At 40.0% G+C, this 22,867-nt stretch overlaps 1 protein-coding gene across 1 annotated transcript; it reads left to right on the top strand.

Annotated features, from left to right (window-relative positions):
- The first annotated feature begins 603 nt into the window (after positions 1–603).
- Positions 604–21,012, top strand: LOC145395909 (equilibrative nucleoside transporter 1-like). Its single transcript, XM_080269434.1, has 9 exons — positions 604–703; positions 5,948–6,029; positions 7,036–7,190; positions 8,398–8,543; positions 9,109–9,341; positions 10,695–10,917; positions 13,314–13,399; positions 14,142–14,341; positions 15,053–21,012. The coding sequence occupies exons 1-9, from the start codon at positions 693–695 to the stop codon at positions 15,162–15,164; spliced, it is 1,248 nt and encodes a 415-aa protein (XP_080125560.1). The 5' UTR covers positions 604–692; the 3' UTR covers positions 15,165–21,012.
- The last annotated feature ends 1,855 nt before the right edge of the window (positions 21,013–22,867 follow it).

The following is a 22,867-nucleotide window of genomic DNA, read 5'->3' as shown; positions in this document are numbered from 1 at the left end:
TAAAAATAATAATAATAATAATAATAACAATAATAATAATAATTTTGGCTCCAACTTATCACTTGAAGCTGAGAGAGCCACGTGGTACAGTCTCAGTGCCGGGACGTTTCCTAAAATTCTCCTCTCACTCCCCCTCTCCCCCTCCCCCACTCCCTCTCGCCCTCTCTCCCTCCTCCTCCCTTTCTTTTTCTCTCTCCCTCGTGCTCTCACGCGCCGGCATGTTCGTGGAAAGAAAAAAAGCGATAAATGGAGTGGTACCACGTGGTGTGAGGGAGGGAGGGAGTCTGGGAGTTTTCGGAGTCTGGTTGCTAACACGTCTTCCGCAGTTTTTTCCCGTTTATTGGGGATTAGCACACCCTTGTATCATATTTTTGCAATCTGTCAATATAAAAATGATAAAAAAAGAGACTGTTAATGTGTCCTCAGTAAAATATATCCCTGTGAGGTTTTAAAATTCATCTTTAGCCGAAGAATATGGTACCGATCGGATTCATCTGGCTCCCGCTTGGCACCTCTTTTTATACCGTCCCTCAGTGCAAAGCGTGACTCGGAGGTGGGTGGACATACATTCCCTCTCTCCCAGTAGACTTATCTCACTTGCACTAACAGCATCCGTTGATTTGAAGTGCTTGTTTGGGCGGGAGATAAGGAATTGCGGGAAGTTTTTTATTTAGTGACCCTTCATCTTCACAATGGTGTCCAAGTGAGTACTAAGGCTAATTAACAATGTACTTCCCAGGATTGCTGTACCCATAGCAGATTAGTACTCAGGATGTTCTTTTGTATTCTAATAATGTAACTTACTTTATAATTAGGCTTTGTAATGTGCTTAGCAGAAAGTTATGCCTTTAACGTTGGATGTACATTTTCAGTTAGTACTTTTCATCAGTAACTTGTACTCAACGTTCCTTTTTATTTAGCCTGATGTACGCGTTGCTCAAATATGTACTCAATGTGCTTTAGGAACAGGCTTACCGTACTGATGTAATTTCAGTTATTCGTCCCATAACTAGTGATGTTACTCCATGATCATTTATAAAACCAATTTAATATATGAAGTAGGCTAACTAGGAAACAGTTGGCAGGTATATAGTAATAAAAAAAATAATTATAGCCCTTATTTATTCTTGTAAGTCAAAAAGGCGGGGGAATCGTCCAGTTACCCGCCAGATATTTGAATTTAGGCGGGAAGGTTCAAAAGGAAATGGTGATGATAGATAACCGCATCCTGTGCGTGGAGATAGATGATGAGGACGCGTATGCTCGTGATTGGAGCTCCCTGACAACTTTCCCCTAGCGATTTATTTTTGGATATGGCTGGCTTGTGGAGATAGATGGTGAGGATGCGTATTTTCGGGTATGGAGACTCTCCAACACCTTTTCCTTAGCGATTTATTTTTGGGTATGGCTAGTTAATATCCATTTGTACGTCATTTACGCAGTACTGGCGGTATTGGAAGGATTAAATAACAGGACGGCAAGATATGCAAAATAAATCGCTTAGGAAGAGATGTTAGGGAGCTGCCTTTCCCGACGAGATATCTATATGGCTAAGGACCCCTATTCTCGTGGGGTTAGGAGACTCCCTAGCACCATTTCCATACCGATTTATTTTCCCAACTTAATACCTTTTTATATCTTTTAATGTGGGAAAAGATTGCTTGAATAACACACAAGGTTTATAATAACGAAGCAGAATCAGAAATAAACCGGTAAGGGAGAGGTGTTAAGCTTCCTAACCCCTCAGAACACCGCCCTAGGTTATTGTTGAACGTGAACACCGTGGACTGCAGGCTTATATTTCCTTATGCGGTTCATCTTGTGGAGAGAATGGAGAATGAAAGACTAAGAGGATGTATGTAGATGAAGTGGAGGGAGGGGAAGACCGAGGATGAGATGGAGGGAGAGGGGAGTGAGTTGGGGGGAGGGCAGTCAAATGGTGGGTGACAGAGCGACTTGGAGGCGTTTTGTCTGCGGCCACCCTTTGCGAGATTAGGGCGTCGGGCTATAGATAGATAGTGCACCATCTTCCTTTCGGGGGATGGGGAGGGAGTTGAGGGACGTTTATAAAATGTCGATGTACTGTATATTCATTTCTTTTTTTTTTTTTTTATCGAGGCGAAGATGCACTGAGACTATTCCTCCTCCTCCTCAACTACTGCTATTCTGCTGCTACCACTACTATACTATTTCTTCTTTACTACTACTACTATGTGCCATCGCTTGAAGGCATCTCTTGAACAACAGAGAAAAAAGACGAAGAAAAATGAGAAGTAAAGGAGGTTGTTAATGAGTAGGGATAAGCTTAATGCCTGATTTTTTTTGTGTGTGTGTGTGCTGCAGCTCAGAGATAAAAATGACAAACCACCACTACTGCCATGCGAGGCTTTATTGATTTTTATTGAGCTGCCATGCGAGGTTTTATTCATTATTGATTTTTATTGACATGCGAGGTTTTATTTATTTTTATTGAGCTGCCATGCGAGGTTTTATTTTTATTGAGCTAACATGCGAGGTTTTATTGATATTTATTGAGCTGCCATGCGAGATTTATTTATTTATTGAGCTGTCATGCGATTTTTTTTTACTTACAGTATTTTTATTGAGCTAACATGCGAGTTATTTTTATTGAACTGCCATGCGAGGTTTTATTTATGTATTTATTTGCCTTATCAATATTTTTTCCCTCTGACATTCGATTTATTGTATATATATATTTTTTAACTTCCTCTGCCATGCGACTTATTATTATTTATTTATGTAACGTATTTATCTGCTAGTCAGTTAATTTTAAGTAATTTTGGAAGTAGAGTTAGCCATAGTCTTCATTATATTTTATTAATGCAAAGAAGACGGAACCAAAGGCCAGGAACCCATAAGAAAAAAAAAAATCAACCAAATTCAAGACCCGTTAATTTCGAGATGGCTGGACACACTTTGAAAGACTGGAGATCATAGGCAGTGGGAAGTACAGACAGAGGGAGACGGAATAATCTCAGAGCTTAATTGGAAGGAAAAACAAATCGTTGAACTGAAAGGGTGAAGTGGAGAAGACGAAGCAGTGTTCAGAGTTTGTTCATTAATTTTTGAGTTATAACGAAGGTGTGTCCGGCCTTCTCATGTCGCTGTGTGTGCATAAATGAGAGGTTGATCTATCTGTCTATCTATCTATATCGCCAGACGCCTTAATCCCGTCAGAGGTGGCCACAAACAAGAGGTAAATCAAATAACGATAAACGCTATTCACTAGACTCGCGTTTTTTTTTTTTTCTTCAGTTACCGTGCTGTTCATTGTGGTTAATTATATAACGAAAACGCCATATAACTAGACTACGGTATACGGTACTGTGGAATGTGGCTAATTATATAACGAACACATAATGACTAGACTCTGCCACTGTTTAATTTTAACTACGGTATGTGCAGTGGCTAATTATGTAATGAACAACACCATATCACTAGACTCTCTCCCTATTTTGTTTGAGCAACAGTACTGTACGTAGCGATTAATTTTGCTTATTTACACACCATTATTCTCATGTCATTGAATAAAGCTATCGATCTTGAGACGAAATAAATAACTCTGGAACCGTCTCCCTCTGTCTGTATTTCCTACTACCTATGATCTCCAGTCTTTCAAACGCAGTGTGTCCAGGCATCTCGAAATGAACGGATCTTGAATTTGTCTTCTTTTTTTCTTGGAAAGAACGGTTTGCGGGCTCCTGGCCTTTGGTTCCTTCTTCCATGCATTAAAAAAAAAAAAAAAAAAATACAAGAGAATGCCAAGGTGCCGTAGCTATTCAAAGTAAATCACAAACGAAGAGTTGTTACGAAGCTTCCAGGTAACCTAGGATGAGACTCTAAATTTGAGGATAAAGTGGCAGGATAGAAGTCCCAGTTTCTGTTTCCGGCTGACTGAGGATTTTAGTTGTTGCTGTGTGTGTAGTGTGGGGGGTGTCTTTTTTACGTGTGTGGGTGGGTGGGTGTAGTGTTGGGGGGTGTCTGTGTTTTACGTGTGTGTTTTGCGTGTTTGTGTAGTGGGTGTGTGTGTGTCTGTGTTTTACGTGTGTATTTTGCGTGTTTGTAGTGTGTGTGTGGCCCCAGGTTCATATAAACAGGCAGAAGTTGTCCTCTTCCTTCACTTCACCATTTTCCTCTTGGGGATAGGGAGGGAGTTGAGGGATGTTTGTACAGTATAACAGGGCAGCGGAGCCATTATCTGTGCCACCGTGTGAAGGCTCCCCTATCCAGAATTTTTAGTCAGTCTTTTTTATCTCAGGAGCGTTGTGGAGATGTTTTTGTCATGTAGAGGGAATGGACAATGAGAGACTGACGAGGAGAGTATTTGTGAGTGAGGGGGAGGGAAGGAAGAGGGAACGTGAGAGAATGGAGAGGTGTACGTGGGAAGGGGATGTGAGTTGGAGAGAGGGCTGGGTGATTTGGAGGCGATTTGTCTGTGGCTACCTCTTTCAGGATTAAGGAGTCTGGCAGGTAGATACGAGTAGATGGATTGTTGTAACTTAGGATAGATAACAGGATGCTGGTAGGAAGAGAACAGCTGTGTATCATATTTAAGGGGAATACATAGGTGTTTTTCTTTTCTGTTATACTTCTGTGTGCAGCTGAGAATAATGAAATGTGTAAGAGACCAGAAGCATTTTTGTCTATCTGTCTATCTATTGCCAGATGCCTTAATCCTGTAAGGGGGTGGCCACAAACAAATCGCCTCCATGTCGCCCTGTCCCTCACCATTTCACTGCCCTGCTCCCAGCTCACACCCCCCTCTCTCTTATGCCTCTCCACTCCATCCCTCCATCTCATCCTTGGCCTCCCCCACCCTCTCACCCCCTCCACCTCACTCACACTCCTCGTCAGTCTCTCACTCCATCCTCTCCACATGGCCAAACCGCCTCAATGTGTCACAGCTTTGAAATAAAACTTTAGCACTATACTCTTTTCACATAACCTGGCCCACATTTTCGTACCGTTGCAGCTTATTTCACGTAGCTCATTGGCACAGGAAGACAATAGAGGGTCTTCATTCTGTCTATACTTCTTCGTGACTAGCATCATGTTACAGTGTTAATCTTGCTACAACACGGCATTCAAGATGGAGAGATGGCAAGCATAGGCCAAGTTAGAGTAAAAATAGTATAAGACATCAACAGTAGGCTCTTTCGATAAACAGATAGATTGAAAGTTCTGTTTTTTACTTGTTTGCTGTGAGAGAAGAGGAAAATAATAAGAAGTAGAGAAACAAAATTCGAACAGGCCCAGCAAGCGAGAGAGAGAGAGAGAGAGAGAGAGAGAACACAATGCAGACGCAACCTAACCAAAGGAAAAAAAAAATATATACAGTATATTGTTCCTACACACTGCACTTTGTCCACTTTGAGGTCGACTGTGTTAAACTCTATGGAAGCCAGACACCATATTTCTCTGTGGATCTGAAGTTGCCTATTATAATATGAAGAGGGTCCAAGTGGGGCAAAAACTGTTACGTTATATCTTCACAGCCTATACAGTTTCAGTAAGGGGATGTAATTTTGTCATCGTATCGTTTATAAATGCTCCAGCGTGTTTGCATGCATTCGCCTTGCTCACTTAATGACGTGTAGGTTTAGGTCAAGGTGAAAAGATTATATTCATTCATTCATTCATTGCCAGACGCCATGTATCCCAAACGGGGTGGCCAAGGGCTTTAGAGTTAATTTTTTTTACGGGAGGATGGTAACAAATATATACTTGTTGAGCCAGTTGTTTTCGTTGTTAAAGTTGGAAGGGGTGTCATTTTTATGCCAAATTAAGGTGAAAATCATAGTGACATACAAATGTTTAATCAATGTTTTGTTGTTAAAAGGTGGAAGGAGTGTCAGTTTATGCCAGGTTAAAGTGAAAAGAGTAATGTAACAAATATAGAAATGTTTAAATGTTTTTATTGTTACAGAGGAGGTGTGGTGTATGCATGCTTTCTGCTCCTAGGCCTGGGAACTCTACTGCCATGGAACTTCTTCATTACTGCACAATCAGTAAGTTTTCAATAGATTGGAGGACATGGTTCTGATGTGTATGGTTTGATTCTTACATACACACACACACACACACACACACTCTCTCTCTCTTTCTCTCTCTCTCTCTCTCTCTCTCTCTCTCTCTCTCTCTCTCTCTCTCTCTCTCCAACATACACTCCCCTTTTTCATATACTGAACCTCTGCTCCCTCCCTCTCTCTTACCCTCAGTCACCTCCCTTCCACCTCACTCACATACACTCTCGTAATTAGTCTCTCGTTCCATTCTCTCCACATGTCTGCTTAACATGTATACTCTAAACATGCACACATATATACATAACATACACACATCACGTAATACTGTACACATGAGCCTATTATTCATTCTTCTGTTTGTCATTCTTCACTCTTCTTTATATTAACAGCATATTAGAAAGTTATATTCAGTATCTTTTTCTTTCCTCTGAATTAGGACAGCAGATTCCTTGACACCAGTAGTAATGATAACCCCACTTACACCTTCAGTTTCTAGTAGTAGTAGTGGTGGTGGTGGTGGTAGTTTGATGACTTGTAGCAGCAGTGGGAGTAGTAATAGTGGAATAATAGCAGTAGTAGTCGTAGTAGTAGTTGTTCCCTAGGCAGTCTGGCCGAACAGCCCCGAATCCCTAAGGAGGGCCATGGCTGAGACTGGGCTTTCCCACAGAGCTCTCAAGGAATGTATGTTGTGTTGTTGGCGTAGATAATTGTGTGCAGTGCAGTCTTCCATAATGTGCTTAATAGTAGTTGTGGTAGTTGGTGTATATATATTAGCAGAAGCAGTGGTGGTGGTGGTAATAGTAGTAGTGGTAGTTGGTGTATAGGCTATATATTAGTGGAAGCAGTGGTGGTGGTGGTAATAGTAGTAGTGGTAGTTGGTGTATATATATTAGTGGAAGCAGTGGTGGTGGTGGTAATAGTAGTAGTGGTAGTAATTTCAGTAGTACCCTGTCAGACTTGTATGTAATATGTGTATCTCTCTCCTCAGTACTGGGACTACAAATTCCGTGACACCAGCAATAATGAAACAGTACACCGCCCCACACAGACGGACCTTCAGCGCCTATACACACCCATGCAAGTGTGCTTCTCCCAGATACCAAACTTCATCTTCCTCTTCATCAATGCTCTCTTCAGCCACAAGTAAGTACCAGTAGCCTGCAGCTTGGTCATTTATAGTATACAGTGTAGTTATAGTCGTTCCTTGTGATTATTGTATTGTGAATTTATTTGTATAATTCCCTAAATGTGGAGAGAGTAGAGAATGAGGTTGACTGGGAGAGTGAATATGAATGAGATGGGGATGGGGAGCTCAAGGATGAGAGGGATGGGGTGTAGATGCAGATAGATGAGGCAGGTGTAAATTGAAAAAGGGCAGCCTGATGGAGGACAGAATGACATGAGGTGATTTGTTTGTGGCCAGCCCTTCTGGGATTAAGGTTTCTGGCTGTAGGTAGAATCCTCCAAATCTGAAAAGTAATTGTTCCAGAGCTCTGTCCCATAACATAATTACAGCCTGGGTGCTTTTGTGTCTAATTATTAGGTCCAATAGAATTAATTCATTTCCCAGTACTGGCTCTGTCATGAATTTTTGGCCAAACTTATCCATCATCTTCGTCATCCAGCAGTGAAAATGGAACTTAAATATAGTATACCCTTGCAAAATTCAGTAATACCTAACTTTATTCTAAATCTCTTTGTGCATTCCACACCAGCATAATCTTTTTTCAGGATTAGTACTAATTTGTTCACTGTAATTTGCTGGAGCTATGTGCCCATTTGCAGCCTGTTTCATGTAGCTCACTGGCAGAGTAAGATAGTACTACAGCTCTACATCGTTTGCGTAGCACTTTTTTCTTACTTGCAGTGTTAGCACCATACTCTGATGTTAAAATCCTATAGCTCGGCATTCAAGGTGAAGAGATGAACAGAGTATAGCAGTCAAAATGTTATTACAGTAGTGTTGTCAGCAGATCTCAGGGCCTTCACTGTCTAGTATCATCATTCCAGTAATTGTGTGGTGTTGGAAAAGGATGCCTTCGTGTGGTGGCACCGATATGACCAGGTTGCTCCACTACCTAGTCATACAAGTTCCCTTCATTTCCCTCTCTTGTCCCCCAAAAGTAGGATGGTGGGCTGCAGGAGAAGACAGCTTTAGCCTGTAATCCACAGGGGTCACATTCAGATGAGGCTGAGGTTGGAGCTGCTGCTGATAATAATAACTGTGTTCTTTGCCTTTTCAGGAATATTATACTCACTTGGGTCAGTACTGAGGACCGGCTTCTTAGGTTCTTCGCTCAGTGCATCACATAAACCTGAGAGTGTTAATGCTGTATCTTTCTTTCTGCAGACTACCCCAACGCCTCCGTCTCCTTGTTTCTTTGAGTCTGATGATCATATTCTTCACCCTGACGACGATACTCACACAAGTCAACACCGATGAGTGGCAGCTTGGGTTCTTCATTCTCACCATCATCATCATCATTTTAATTAACAGTAAGGGAACTAATATTAACTCCCATACTAAAATAACATACTGCCGTATGGGGTTAACCTGATCAAGATTCAAATGGTTTTCAGTTCAGTTGAAGGTTAAATATAATCATACTGAAGGCTCGATTAGATTAGGAAACAAGAAGACTCACTCATACATCATAACTGTGATTTGATACTTAAGTTGGAAGAATGGCCCAGTTCTACCCGGTGAAAAACTTATTGACTGTAATTTGCTGTAGTTACCTCCAGACCATTTGAGAGGGATTAAGGGACATTTTTCAAACTCAGAATGTTTTAATTCTTGTTGAACTGGGGAAGTGGCAAAATCTGTTCCCATGTATTAACACTGGGGGTAGGGTTGTGAGAGGCAGATTGAAAAAGACCTGGAGCGAGGTCATAGAGTGTGACCTCAGGATAAAGTACTTCATAGGGAGACTTAGAGTGATAAGAGCAGCATGGAAAGCAGCCAGTAAGTGACCAAGGCTGATGCATGCAAGCATGTTGGAGCCTTTATAAACAAAACAAAATGATGTACCTGTATTGCCCATTAATCCCATCATTGCAGGCTCTGGTGCAGTCTTCCAAGGTGGACTTTTTGGTGTTGCTGGCATGTTTCCTGAAAAGTATATGACGGCAGTGGTGTCTGGCCAGGCGCTGGGTGGTGTGTTTGCATCAGGGGCGCGTATCATATCGCTGTCCATTGGAGCCGAGGACACCATTTCAGCCTTTGTCTATTTTATGTTTGCTGTTGTGGTCTTGTGCTTCACCCTCCTAGCCTTCCTCTACATGTCTAAGACCGTGAGTATGTTTGGTAACCATTGTACCTTGTTGGTTTGTTGGCAGTGATATTTCTTTTATATTAATGTCTAAGATAGTTCTGCCCAGGCCAAGGACACCATCTCTGCCTTTGTTTACTTCTTATTTGCCATTGTTGTTTTGTGTTTGACTTGTCTTGCTTTTTTCCTGATATCAGAGGTTATAAATATGTTTGATAGCTTCTGTACCTTAATTATACAGTATGTCCTTTGTTAATGATAGTGTAGTAAGCCTTTAGTGTTGTCTGCATATCCAGGACTGAGTGTGTGTAGTATCATCTTTGTCGTGTGCATTTTTTTGGCGAGTTTATCTATATTTAACTTTTATTTATATTTATTTATTTATTTATTTATTTTAGGGTGCAGGAAGTATGTGCATTTTATCAGGATCCAAGAAACAAGTGTCTTTCTTTGAGCCACATAGTTATACTCCGGTGTTATTTATTGAGTGTTGTAAGTTTCTATGTTGTGCCTAACATAAGATAGTTTACCTTGGTTTATGGTTTTACAGGGCTGGTTAGTAGTATCTTTTGATGAACTCTGCTTAGTTTGAAAGCAGTAAAGTTATTGAAATTATTATTCTTATTGTACTGTATTATTGTTTTTAGAGTGCTTGAGTACAATATATAGCACAGTACTGGATGAATCAGTAGAGTCAGAGTTATGTTAGAAGTACAGTCAAGTTCAGCATATAATTATGTGCTAAAAATCCAATGTTTGCTTATGTATTATTATAACATGATTTTTAATAGGTACATAACCATTACAACATGTTCATATAAAGAAGGGAGGACGTGATAATTGTATTCATGTTCCATTTTGATCTTACTGTTTAATTTCTTGGCATAAATTGTTGTATTTACTTGCAGTTGAAGTTCTTTTCAAGGTTTTGCTAATATGGTGTGTGTGTTTAATCCATCCATCATCCAATCCTATATTACCCCATGAGGAGCATAGAAGACCGAGGCTAGGTTGTGCTGGCACAGTTTACCTGCTACAGTATTTGAGAATAAGAGTCAGGATAATAATGATGAACTCAAGCTGCTGGTATAACTGTGCAGGTATGATATATACCATTTGGGAATAAGAGTCAGGATAATGCTGATTAAGTCAGCCTGTGGATTTTTGTACGTGCAGTATATGCAATACCTGCTGTTCAGGTTATTGTTTGTGCTGATACTTCCCAAGGACTTTTACAGACACTACACCAACTGTCAGGCTCCAGAGAAGAGTCAGGGCAAAAGTAGGTTAGGAGGAAGGTCCTGATGCATAAAATATACTGTACATGAAACATATATGGTACTATAGCTTATCTTCCTTACTGATGCCTCCCCAGGACTTCTACAAACACTACACCAACTGCCAGGCCCCAGAGAAGAGCCAAGAGAAGGGTGAGTCAGGAGTAGCAGCACCCCGAGGCCTCGATGCTCAGGTGGCCATCTTTAAGGAGATCTGGCCACTTGGGTTGTCAGTGTGGGGTGTATTTGCAGTTACCCTTGGAGCATTCCCTGCCCTCTGTGTTAAGGTCATCTCTGCATCTGCCAATGAAACCTGGGCTCGTAAGTTTCCGTCTTTGCATGGGATGTACAATATGAGTTAGTTTATTCATGACTGCTTCCAGGCTGTTTCATTCAGCTTGGGGTAGACATTTTGAAGTGAAGGGATTATTGAAGGCTTCATCTAATCCGTCCAATTTGAAAAATTTCTCCTAAGTTAAATAAGCCATTTGGAAATAACAGGAAAAAATTACATCATTAGATTGAGGGGAAGCAAAGAGATCTGGCCATTTGGGATGTCAGTGGGGAGTGTGTTTGCAGTGACCCTCATTGCATTCCCAGCCCTCAGTGATAAAATTACCTTTGCATCTGTAAATGAGACTTGGGTGAATAAGTTTCCTACCATCTCATGTTGTATACTGTAAGCAGTTTTTACTTCACCTTTTCAATATTGCGATCCAGTGACAGAGGGACCTTTTCAATCTGATGATGAGTTGACAGTGAGGAATCTTTTCTGTCTGGTGGTACGAAGACAGGGACCTTGTCAATATGGTAATGTGTTGACAGAGAGGAACTTTTCCAGTTTGATGGTGCTATGACAGGGGCCATTTTAATCTGATTATGCAGTAACAGGACCTTTTCAATCTTGATGACAGTGGGGCCTCTTCAATTTGTTGATATGATGACATGAATGCCTTATCATGGTAGCACTGATGTAGTTGGTTGACTCCACTGCCTGCATATAAATGTTCCACACTTCTCTTGTTGGCTCCCCAAAGAAGGATGAGGGCAGTTTCAGCCTGCAGTCCAACAGGTTCATATTTTGATGACTGTGATCACAATAACAACAGTCTAGTTATTTATTTTTCCACTTTATTCTTGCTACATAGAGACCTGTTTTATTGATGGGTTTAGCGAAGGCTGTATCTAACCCCCCTCCTCTTCTACAAATTTCCATCCATCATCCAATCCTACGTTGCCCCATGAGGAGCGTTCAGGCGAATACTCTAAAACTGTTGGGAGGTAGGAAGAGTAAACTAAAAAAGACATCACTGGATTGGAGGTGTTAAGAACTAGGTGGTGTGCTGGCAAAATGCTCCTATAAGACATCTGTTGATTCTAGACTGAGGAAAAGCAGAATGAAACATATTTGAATGAGGACTACCCACACTAGTATATAAAACAGATGAAACTGTGTGAGAATAGTGTTGCCTTTACAATGGAGTCATAACTTTTTTGCCTGTTGTTTTCTTGTTTTGAATCTACCCACTCCATTATGTACATTGCAATGTAAGAAAACCAGGATTTTTCAGCATTATCATCATCCCAGTTCAAATTTTCACTTAGACATGGGGTGAGGTAGGATCCCGAAATGAAGGAGAAATCCTAGAAAGAAGCAAACCTTGCATTAGAGGACCAACTATATTACAATGGATATACTGTAATATGTATATCAGTAATTATGATGATGATGATTTAGAAAAATAGCAGATACCAGTGAGTGCCTATGTTCTTTCTGACAGTATATTGGCAGTAGTTGGGTGGCTACCATCAACCCTGGGAGATACCATCATGAGAGTGAAATGTGGCTACTAGCTTTGTAACTAGCAACACAATCATCACTCATAGATGAGAAAAGTTCAGATACAAGTAAATACCTGCAGATTCATTGTCAGACTGATACGCTTGTTGCAGTTCTCAATATCTATCTATAGCCCGACGTCCTAATCCCGCAAAGGGTGGCCGCAGACAAAACGCCTCCAAGTCGCTCTGTCACCCACCATTTGACTACCCTCCCCCCAACTCACCCCCCCCTCCCTCATATACCTCTCAACTCCATCCCTCCACCTCATCCTCGGTCTACCCCTCCCTCTCCCTCCCTCCACCTCACCTACATACACCCTCTTAGTCAGTCTTTCATTCTCTATTCTCTCCACATGTCCAAACCACCTCAGTGTATTTCTAATCTTCTCAACCACATCCACATCTACCCCACAACGTTCCTTCACTTCTTCATTCGTCAACCTGTCCCTCCACATCACTCCACATGCTCCTCTCAAGTAACTCATTTCTCAATATGCATCATAGATTTCCTTTTTCCCAACAGTTTCTAGCATCTGTTGGAAAATTATTAGCTTGTGTTGGACACTTGGTTTAGCTTCCAGTTTATAGAAAACATCAGCGGTACCATAGACGATCTCATTGTGGGGATGCCTTAAGAAGTATGGCATCGTTTGACTGATGATACCAGCACTTGTATAAACTGGATTGCCTACTCATTCCCAATCATGATCACCTAATGCATCATGTACTGCTTTATACAGTATGTAATGATATCAAATGTGTATTGGACCAGGTGGAATCCATTTAATAGAGAAACCAGCTCCAGTTACACTGACTATTACATTTTTCCATAGCATATCTGAGCAGTATATTATGTTGGCTCTGTTTCTTTCCAGATGTGTACTTCCAGCCTGTTGTTACTTTCCTTCTGTTCAACGTAGGAGACTATTTGGGACGTCAGATTGCTGGCTTCATTATGTGGGTAAGTTAAATTTATCATCAACCTACAGTATAGCACCAGCCACATATTGTATAATGTATAATGAACAGCAGAGGCGACATGACAAATCCCTGTATTAGTCCAGCATTCAAATACAAGATCTTGCTCCGTTCACCTTCCACACTTACTGCTGCCATTGCACATTTGTACGTACTCTTAACAGCATTCAGCATTTCATAAGAACCATTGTTATTTGGCCAAACAGTAGGAGAAAATCTCCCAGTTTTCTCCAAGTCTCTATTTTGGCCCTGTTGAGTGGCTGTTACTACCTTACCATGGGACGTACTCCAAGCATTGTTTAAATACTGTATTTTGCAACTACGTTGGAACCGAGGGGGACCAGGGTGTTGTATGTGAATGGTAGTACTGTATTGCATGTTCATTCCACTCTTCTGTCTCTGCAGCCTAGAATTGAAAGACATCCCTAGGCTGAATAGGTTAAACAAAGACAGATTATTGTTTTTATGTTAATTTATTATTTATTTACCATTAATTTATTAATTCTTTATTTTGGCTACCTGTTGCAAGATTAATTGTTCCAGCTGTAGATAGATAATTTGTTTAGTTACCTTGTTTTTACACTGTTAATATATTTATTTTTTATTTTTATTTTATAGGTTATGTAAATGTTGAAGATGCTGTATATGATGGTGATATTTTGGTTAGATTGAACAAGGATTGGGTAGGATTATTTATTTATTTATTTTTATTTATCCCCCCCCAGCCCAGGCGAGGGTCGAGGGTGCTGTACGTTATGGTGGCATTGCGCGTAGTGTTCATCCCGCTCTTCCTCCTCTGCAACCACAACCCCAACTCTGTCATTCCCACTGTCTTCCCACATGACGCCTGGTACATCCTCTTCATGATGCTCTTTTCGCTCTCTAATGGCTACTGCTCCGCTCTCTCTATGATGTATGGACCAAAGTAAGTATTGTTGACTGCTTTTGAATGGATTTACTTTTTACTTTCTTTTATCAGTAAGGGCATATGGCCATTGAAAAACTCGCTCAAAATGCATTGTGGTGGCACACTAGTGGTGTGTTGGCTGCCTGACATTTGGTATCATCGTTAATTGCCATTTACAGGTAATAAAGGTTATACATCTATATACCGTACATAAAACTCCTACCTCATTATAAGTCATATTTTGATTGTCTTTTTCATAGTAAATTATGGAGAAATTACCTTTTAAAGATTCATTGCTACCAGTAAAGCGATGGAAGTCAGGGATGTGTTCTGAACACATCCCTGACTTAGCAGGCTGCTGTAAATCAGTTACCAGAGGTGGTTGGAAAAAGCTCATATCCCCACCCTTGTTTCTCTCTGCCAGCCCTAAATCTCTGGCCTCCAGCAACTGTTTTAAGTGTTTGGGTGGTAAGTTAGGAGTATAGTCATCATTATCATCCCAGCCTCATTTTTTCCCACCCAGGGATAAGGAGAAATGTGGTCCAGAGAACAAGAAAAAAACTCACATAGGGAGAACTAATTAACAGAGTGCCCAGTTGAATGGGCCACACTCTCATTCATTCACTATTCAAGTCCCAAGAATGCTGACTCTACCTGACATGGATTAAAAAAAAAGATGAAAAGTAGTTTGACTATGTGTATAATTATGCCCTCTTGCCTTTCTTACAGGATGGTGACAGAGGACAAGGCTGAGGTGGCAAGTAGTATGATGGCAGCCATGTTGGGGCTTGGCCTTCTCACGGGAGGCCTATCGTCCTTTGCCTTTGCTCTCATAGGATAGATCAGTGTAGCATTTTAGAACAGAGTTGTTGCTGTTCGTGGTGGTTTGGACGCCCCAATTGGAGTGACGCCAATGCAGGTTTGGCCCCAATAGGTGGCTGGAGGTTTTTAGTAACGCCACCAAGGGGAGTAGGTTGGTCATATACCCTGGACCGCAGTAGCCTAACCTCCAACCTGTACACCTCAGAGGGGGTTAATTAGGGTATGCGGATTCCCTTTGTATTATGAGTACCCGGTAATAGATAATTTTACCCATGGATTACTTTCCTCTGGATTACCTAAGAAACAGGAATTATTCTTAATAAGTAAGAAATTTTTCAGAATTTTAACATTTTAATTGTGACCCTAAATATTTTTGTATTGCAGGATCATTCATGCATTGAAAATGTTCTTATGTATGTGACTGTTATGTAATGTGGTTTAAGTTAAACTCAAGATATTAAGTTACTTAGAAGCATATGCATAATTGAATTAAGTCCTAAAAGCAAAACTTAGTGGTAGTTTATTGTACAGTGTAGTATTTAATATTTGGATACCAAGAACCATATGTCACTCTACTGAAGTTATTGTGTGTATGGTCAGAGAGAATGGTTTCAGAGTGTTAGAGTGTTTAATTTCTGTAAATGGAATACAGAGACTAGTTGCATACTTTTTTGTATTCATGATGACTAGAACATTGCAAAGCAGAAGACAGATAGGATGAAGGCACAGAAGTGAGAGAATAACTTTTTGTGTTCAGTATGTGAATGTTTATAAATGGGCAAGTGACTAACTTAAAGAAGTTTCCTATGTACTGTAACTTGTAAAAGTTAATGTGTGTTGGTCAGTGTGTGTGAAGTCAATCATTTTTCCTATTTGCACTCAGCAAACACACGCACACACACACACACATGAACTTTTATGAGTAATAGTGCAGTAGTGTACAGCTAACCACTACAGAGCACTGTAGCACCAGGAACTTCGTGCATTGTGTGAGCTTAGGCATAGTACTGTATTATTAAAATCTCAGGCAAGTTATCAAAAGTCATATTGTCGTTCAGTATTTCAGCTCTTACTGTATTTTGTCTAGTTATTTACCTCTTAGTATGATGATGTCTTATCTTTTATCTTCTTACCACTGCCAGATGGTTTGATTACGAGTTAGGGTGAAGCCCTCGCTAGTCTCTTGTCAGTTAATGGCATTTTCTCAAATATGAGCGGCCTGACTGTAATGCTTTTGAGAAGCTTATATCTAAGCAACCACAGGGCTGATCACAGTGTGGTTTGCATCATATGATAGCCCATAAGATTTGTTTTGACAGGTTTCATCACACCCAGGTGTTCACGTGACATGCACCAAATGCAGCATGTCGAAAATCTTCAAGAGGGCCACAGGCCAGACAGTTTGTCGTAAAGACATGAAACTTGGTAGGTAGATAGCCATCAATACACTCTAGTCATCCTTGGGGTGTAAGGCGACATATCAATGCTTTTGGATTTATATGGCCTCGCTCGTACCTCACTGACCGGTTTATTGTAAGGAGACATCTTCTGAAGGTATGAGGGACAATATCTGCAACCTGTTCATTACAAGATGCCCCTCTTAATCTTTAAAAAACAGTAATGTAATAGGACAAATTCATGTACCCTGGTTTTGGAGAATGACATCCATAGTCCATTTATCAATTGCATTCCTTCCTCATACCTGCCAGCGTTAAATGAGTGTGTTTCAGGTATCACAAGGCAGAAAATGCATATTTCTTTAGTAGTAAGTCTGTACTTCAACTACTACACCTTCCTTAGTGCAGTTTCTTTCAAAAAATCATTGAAGTTGTTGCCATTGCACATCCACCAAGGTAGCTATGATTTCTTTCTTGCAGAGGTATGGTTGGGCATCATCTTGGACAATATAATTTTCTAAATAACGCTGTCCATCACGGAGTAATTGCAAGTTGAAGATGAGTTATTCATAAAAATACTTGTATTGCAGAAAACTGGCACTCTCCCATTCCTATTAAAAGTGTAAATAAAAATGGTGGTAACAAGCACAAAACGAAATAAGACATCATCATACAGAAGCAATTTGTAACACTGCAGAACCACTGGAGAACTTAAATAACCCAATGTATCATTGTTAACTTAAATGTCAAGTTTGTTAGTGTTCTTACTTATATGCTCTCTTTGTTTTTGATCCTTCCTCACCCCATCTCTAAGGTGGGAGAGAGGGCAGGGATGGTGATGAATTTCCCCTGCTTTTGTGCATTCCCTTTTAATTTCTGGATCATTTCATTCCATTTCATCATTGGAAATTGGGGTTGGGATGATGGCATATGTCACTAATGTACAAGAGTTTTCCAGGTTCATTCTAACGGTTGCTTTATTTCCACTGAGCACCATCACAGTCAAAAGTTTGCTGACACTTCCCTTGCTGGCTGTCGTGATGAAATGTGTTGCGTGGAATATTTTTATGTGACAGCAATATGAAGCACAGTAAGAAAATATGAGAAGAGAGGATATTCTTTAACATTCATGGAGGAATGAGACGTGGAAGGCATAGGGTTGTCATCAAACTTTTTCTTGTCGTAGTAATTTAGGTGTGTCATATTTTCACATTCAGATAACTCCCGGTGAAAAACAGATTTCTTTAGTGTATATTTAATTGTGTACAGTCGTAGTTAACCAATGGATACTGAATAAACCTTTACTGTGTTACCTAAGAATTTGAGTGTAGTTTATTGTAACATTAACACAATTGAATGTTTGTATGCTTAGTTTTGTCTTTTGTTTTGGTGTATTATTATTATTATTATTATTATTATATGCTCCTCATGGGGCAATGTAGGATTGGATGATGAATGAATGAATTTTATTATTATTATTAGTGTTTATTTATTTATTTTTTCTCTGAGGGTTTGTGCATTCTAGTTCACCCCATTGTCAGGAAGAGACAAAGTTCAAGGAGATGATGCTGTTTTTATCTTTTTATTTATTCATTTATGTTTTTATCTTTTTTTTTCCCCTATCAGCCCATCCTTAACTGAGAAAAGGTCAGGGTGATGTTTTATATTTGTTTATTTATGGTAGTGTTCCACATCAAATCACGTTTCAGTCTGTCATTATTCACACAAAATGTTTTCACACTTGATTCATTATCTGCCACAGTATTTCATGAAAGTATGGTCATTTGAGATATCACACTGTCTTCAGATATTGTACCATGGCACTTCATAATTTATAGCCATTGTTTTGCACTATAAGTTACTTGTATTTTTGCTACTGAGACTAATGTTTGTTATAAAGAGGTTTTCTTAACTTTGAATCCTTCTCTCTACATTAACATCCTTTTTACTTTTTCCTGGTGCTGGAGAGGGATGCCTTCATATGGTGGCACTGATAAACCATGCAGCTTCAGTGCCTGATTCTACAAATGTCCTTCAACTCACTGTCCCCAAAATCAGGATGGTGGACTGCAGGAAGAGGGCAGCTTCAGCCTGCTCTTCACTGGATTCACATTTCAGATGAACCTGGGGCTACTACTACTGCCACTTCCACTTCTACTACTACTACTAACTTTCATACTTTATTCTTGCTATCTCCAGATGACTTTGTTTACCTCCCATACTTTCTCTATCTTTAGGTAGAGAGAGAGAAAAAAAAAAAAGATGCGAGGATGATAAAGCTGGGAAAGACACTTCATATTTAACAAGTTAGGAATAACCTCCTTCAGCACAATAGGTTGTACCTAATATGGAAGTTGAGTGATAGGTGTACGTGAAGCTGCAGAACGTGGTGAATTTTTTTTGGCCCATCTGATGGAGCCACAATTCCCTGGGCCTGAATGATGAATGAATTGAAACGTGGCCCATTGAATTGGGCAAACATGGGCTGTCTGGACGTTGCTACTCCTCATCCTGCCCTAGGGTGCGAAAGGAGGTCTGGATGATGTTAATGATGGTGGTGGTGGGGGGAGTCCTGGGGGTTGGAATTGAAAACTTGATGAGGAGGCTAATGTAAGGAGAAACCAGCTTAATGATACTGTTTACTAGTATGTTAGATGGAATTTACTCAATACTGGTGTATATGATGGTTTTGATAGCTAAAGGGCACACCAGCTGTCATCATCATTTTTAAAACTAGGTAAAAGAATGCAACATTATTTTTTTACTACACTTGATGGTACACATAATTTGCCATGTGTTCATTTGTAATCTGATAATACATAAGTGGAGAAGTATGTTGTGGTGTAGTGACTGATGATACTGTTCAGAAGTTTCCTATCCTTTTTAGTTCTCACCTGCATTGGATTATAGGAAGAGATAGCTTAAGAAGTGTAATGGATGGCTGCTACTGTATGGTTTGTTTTTACCTAACAGTTCGTGGTCACTCACAGCTTGAATATTGAATCATGGTTACATGAAACTAGATGATTTTTAGTTATGAGGAAGAAATAAGTCACCTTTGTTACCATAGTTGAAAACAAAGTTGCGGTTACAGGAAATTCTGTGAGGCTTAGTTATGAAGTAAGAATGAGTTCTTATTTCCTCATTGCCTCCAGTCTGAGTACACTTAGCTGTCAACTGAACTGAAAAGGATTAGAGATCTTTGTCAGGTTAGACAAAACTCACTCTGAGTGTCTCAGGATACTGTGTTAATATGGATGTACAAAATATCTTGTTCAGTGGTACAACTTAAGCTTTGTAGTTTCCTAAAGTCCAGTAACAAACAGTTCAGTTTATGATGTACAATAAACATAAAATACAGCATAATTGGTTGGAAGTGCTTGCCAGGTTATGAATTGTTGAATGTTCATTACAACTTAAACATGTATGGTACTGTGTTGGAATATTCAAATCTCATCTAATCTTTTTTTTCATGACAAGCTTCCTGGTCATCCCAGGCACATGAAAACCAGCTACTACAATTCAATCTTTCATTCATAGACAATGTAGTTTTTCTAGACACGTAACATGTTTATGGTTCATACTGATGTGTAGTATATCTCTACACATTAAGCAGTAATAAATTGGCATCATCTGTCAATGTTCTGGCCTATGGTAGTCTAGCATCAGGTCCATACACCTCACGAGATGTGATAGGACAAGGTGGTGCTTCATTATCATGCAACTTTCTTAATTCACCAAGTTTATAATGTTGGAGCCTTTCCACTGAGAGGAAAGTGGACATTAGCATGACTGCTTGCATAATAATACTTCTAAGCCTTGTTGACCTGTTAACACTGCTGTACATTTTCTACCAGTAATACATTGTGGCAGTCAAGTACCTTTTTTAAAAGTACAATTTTACAGAACTTGTTGCAGACCAGTATTTTCCTGTTGAACAGGTAGTTGTAGCTCATAATTTTATGTTCAACTGAATGCATCTTGTTGGTCTTATGGTATACCAGTGTTGAGTGTTAGTTGCAGACTAGATTAAGTAGTACTGGACATGTACTAACTCTGAACGTCTGATGATAATTTGCAGCACTTTTAAAAGATGAAACATGTCTGAAATGTTATTGCTGTTGCCTGCACTCTGTGTATGTTGTTGGATGCAGGCTGATCATATTTAATAATCATGGGCATTCCGCAGATATCTATCCAGAATTGAGACGCAAGTCTATACTTTAGTTGTAGGACATGAGTGAATGTAATACTGTTTGGATCTGTGAGGTGTCCAATGGAGATAATGAAAAAAGGGTGCTGTACTTCCTGCAAACATTGCTGTCCTTGTTTAGAAGGGGCTTCAGAATACTCTAATGTAAAATTGTTAGCCTCAATTTTTTTTCTTTTCCCTTGCATAATGTTAAAACATTATACCAGAGAGGATAAAGCAATATTTATTTTACCAATTGTGAATCTTCAATAAAAGAGGAAAACTATGAAGTTCCCATATCCTTTGCCTGTTATAGTGTTTTATTTGAATTTTTGTTGCGGATATTTTTTGTATGGTCTTTTGTAGCCTCAGAAAGCAGTTACTGTGTTGGGTGGTACAGTAATACTGTAATTCTGTATACTGTACATGCAATCATGTTGCTGCTCTGGTGATGTAGCGAGTTTAGGCATGCCAACTGGATATGGCCCATAAGGGTATTGTTAACATAATGCCAGTCAGGGACAACAATCAATAACACATAATTGCCAGGACTAAGTAGTGTAGCCCTGCCTTGGTGCTTCTGACAGAGCAGTGAAGAATAGGATGATAGTCTGACTTTTTATCATATCCCACAGAGCTGACAGAGACTTTGAATTTACAATGAGCAGTCAAAATAATCCTCAAAACAACCCTTTGGCAAAGTTTCAAAATGTTAAATCCCAAAGAGTATAGATGAACTGCCAGGGATGCAGAGAAATTGTAGGGGGTGCATACTCTTGCTCAGTGCATGGAGTCCAAAAAATTAGGAAGAATGAACAAATTATACCCATTCGGAGGTTTCTTCAGAAGCTGCATTTTTCAGACCTGACTTTGATCCTCCAGGTATAAATGGAAAGATGCAGGTGTATATATTCCTTGGCGAAGGAAGGAGAAAATGATAAAGAGGGAGGGAAACTTTGAGGTTAAGTGTAAGAGAAGGAGGAGGGAGAGAGAGGTAGGGGAGAACTGTGACTGAGAGAGGGGAGCATAGATGCCCCATTTTTGGATAGGTCACATGCTCATTGTGTGGACATTCTGAGGTCTGTTATCATCCACGTGAGTCATGGTGTGTCACCCATTTTGAGTTAAAATGGGTAGGTCACTGGGGCATTATGAGGGATGGGTAGATACAAGATACAGATGGTGAAAGAGAAGATATGGTTAGGCCGGATACAAGGTGTGCCTATGGTGAAATAAAAGATAGTGGTACAGTAACAGAGAGGAGTAGAACAGTGAAGATAGTGATAATGGAGGAGAATAGGACGGATATAAGGAAGGCACAGCTTGTGAAACATGATCGTAATAAAGGAGGGCAGGGCAGATAAGGCACAGGCAATGAAGCAGAAGGTATTGGTAGTAGAGGAGGTACAAAGCAAAGGCAGTAAAACAGAAGAAAGTGGTGCAGTAGTATAGGAGGGTAGACCACATACAAAACGATTGATAGTGAAGTAGAAGATAGTGGTAGGAGAAAAGAGCAGGACACAAGACAGTGGTAAAAAATTTGGGCAGATACAAGGCCAAAAAGGTCGAAACGAACGATAGGGGTAATACAGGAGGGGAGGATTGATACAAGGCACCGGTAGTGGTATGAAGGGTCAGACACAAGTGTAAAGGGTAGGACTGATAACAAGGCACCGATAGCAAAACCGATAATGATAGCAGAAGGTAAAGCAGATACAAGGCAGACGGTAAAAAGGTAAACGGTGAAGCAGAAGATAATGTTAGGGTAGTAGACAGCGAGGCAGAATATAATGGTTGTAGGAATGAAATGGTACTAGACAATGAACATTAACGCTGAAGTACAAAAACGTTTTTCCTATTTTGAACTCAATAATCATTCATTTTTTACCATGCCATAATGCTGATGACTGTACCAATATACAAGGGAGAGATAATGTGCCTCTATCGATTTCCTGCTGACGAAGAAAAGCGAAAGGGGCGGGTGAAGAGGAAGAGACAAGGAAATTATATTCAGTGAACGTCGCTGTTTATTGGCAACCAGTACCGGGAAGTATGTGTTCACGTTTGCAGCACGTGTAGCCTATAGTACTTATCCCCCCCCCCCTCCTTTTATTTATTTGTTTTAATAGTTGG

This window comes from Coenobita brevimanus, chromosome 33, assembly GCF_032717465.1.
Source record: "Coenobita brevimanus isolate Jiangsu-jjx chromosome 33, ASM3271746v2, whole genome shotgun sequence".
NCBI classification, from domain to species: Eukaryota; Metazoa; Arthropoda; class Malacostraca; order Decapoda; family Coenobitidae; genus Coenobita; species Coenobita brevimanus.
The sequence above is the reverse complement of the archived record's forward strand: the minus strand, read 5'-3'. Positions and strand labels throughout refer to the sequence as shown.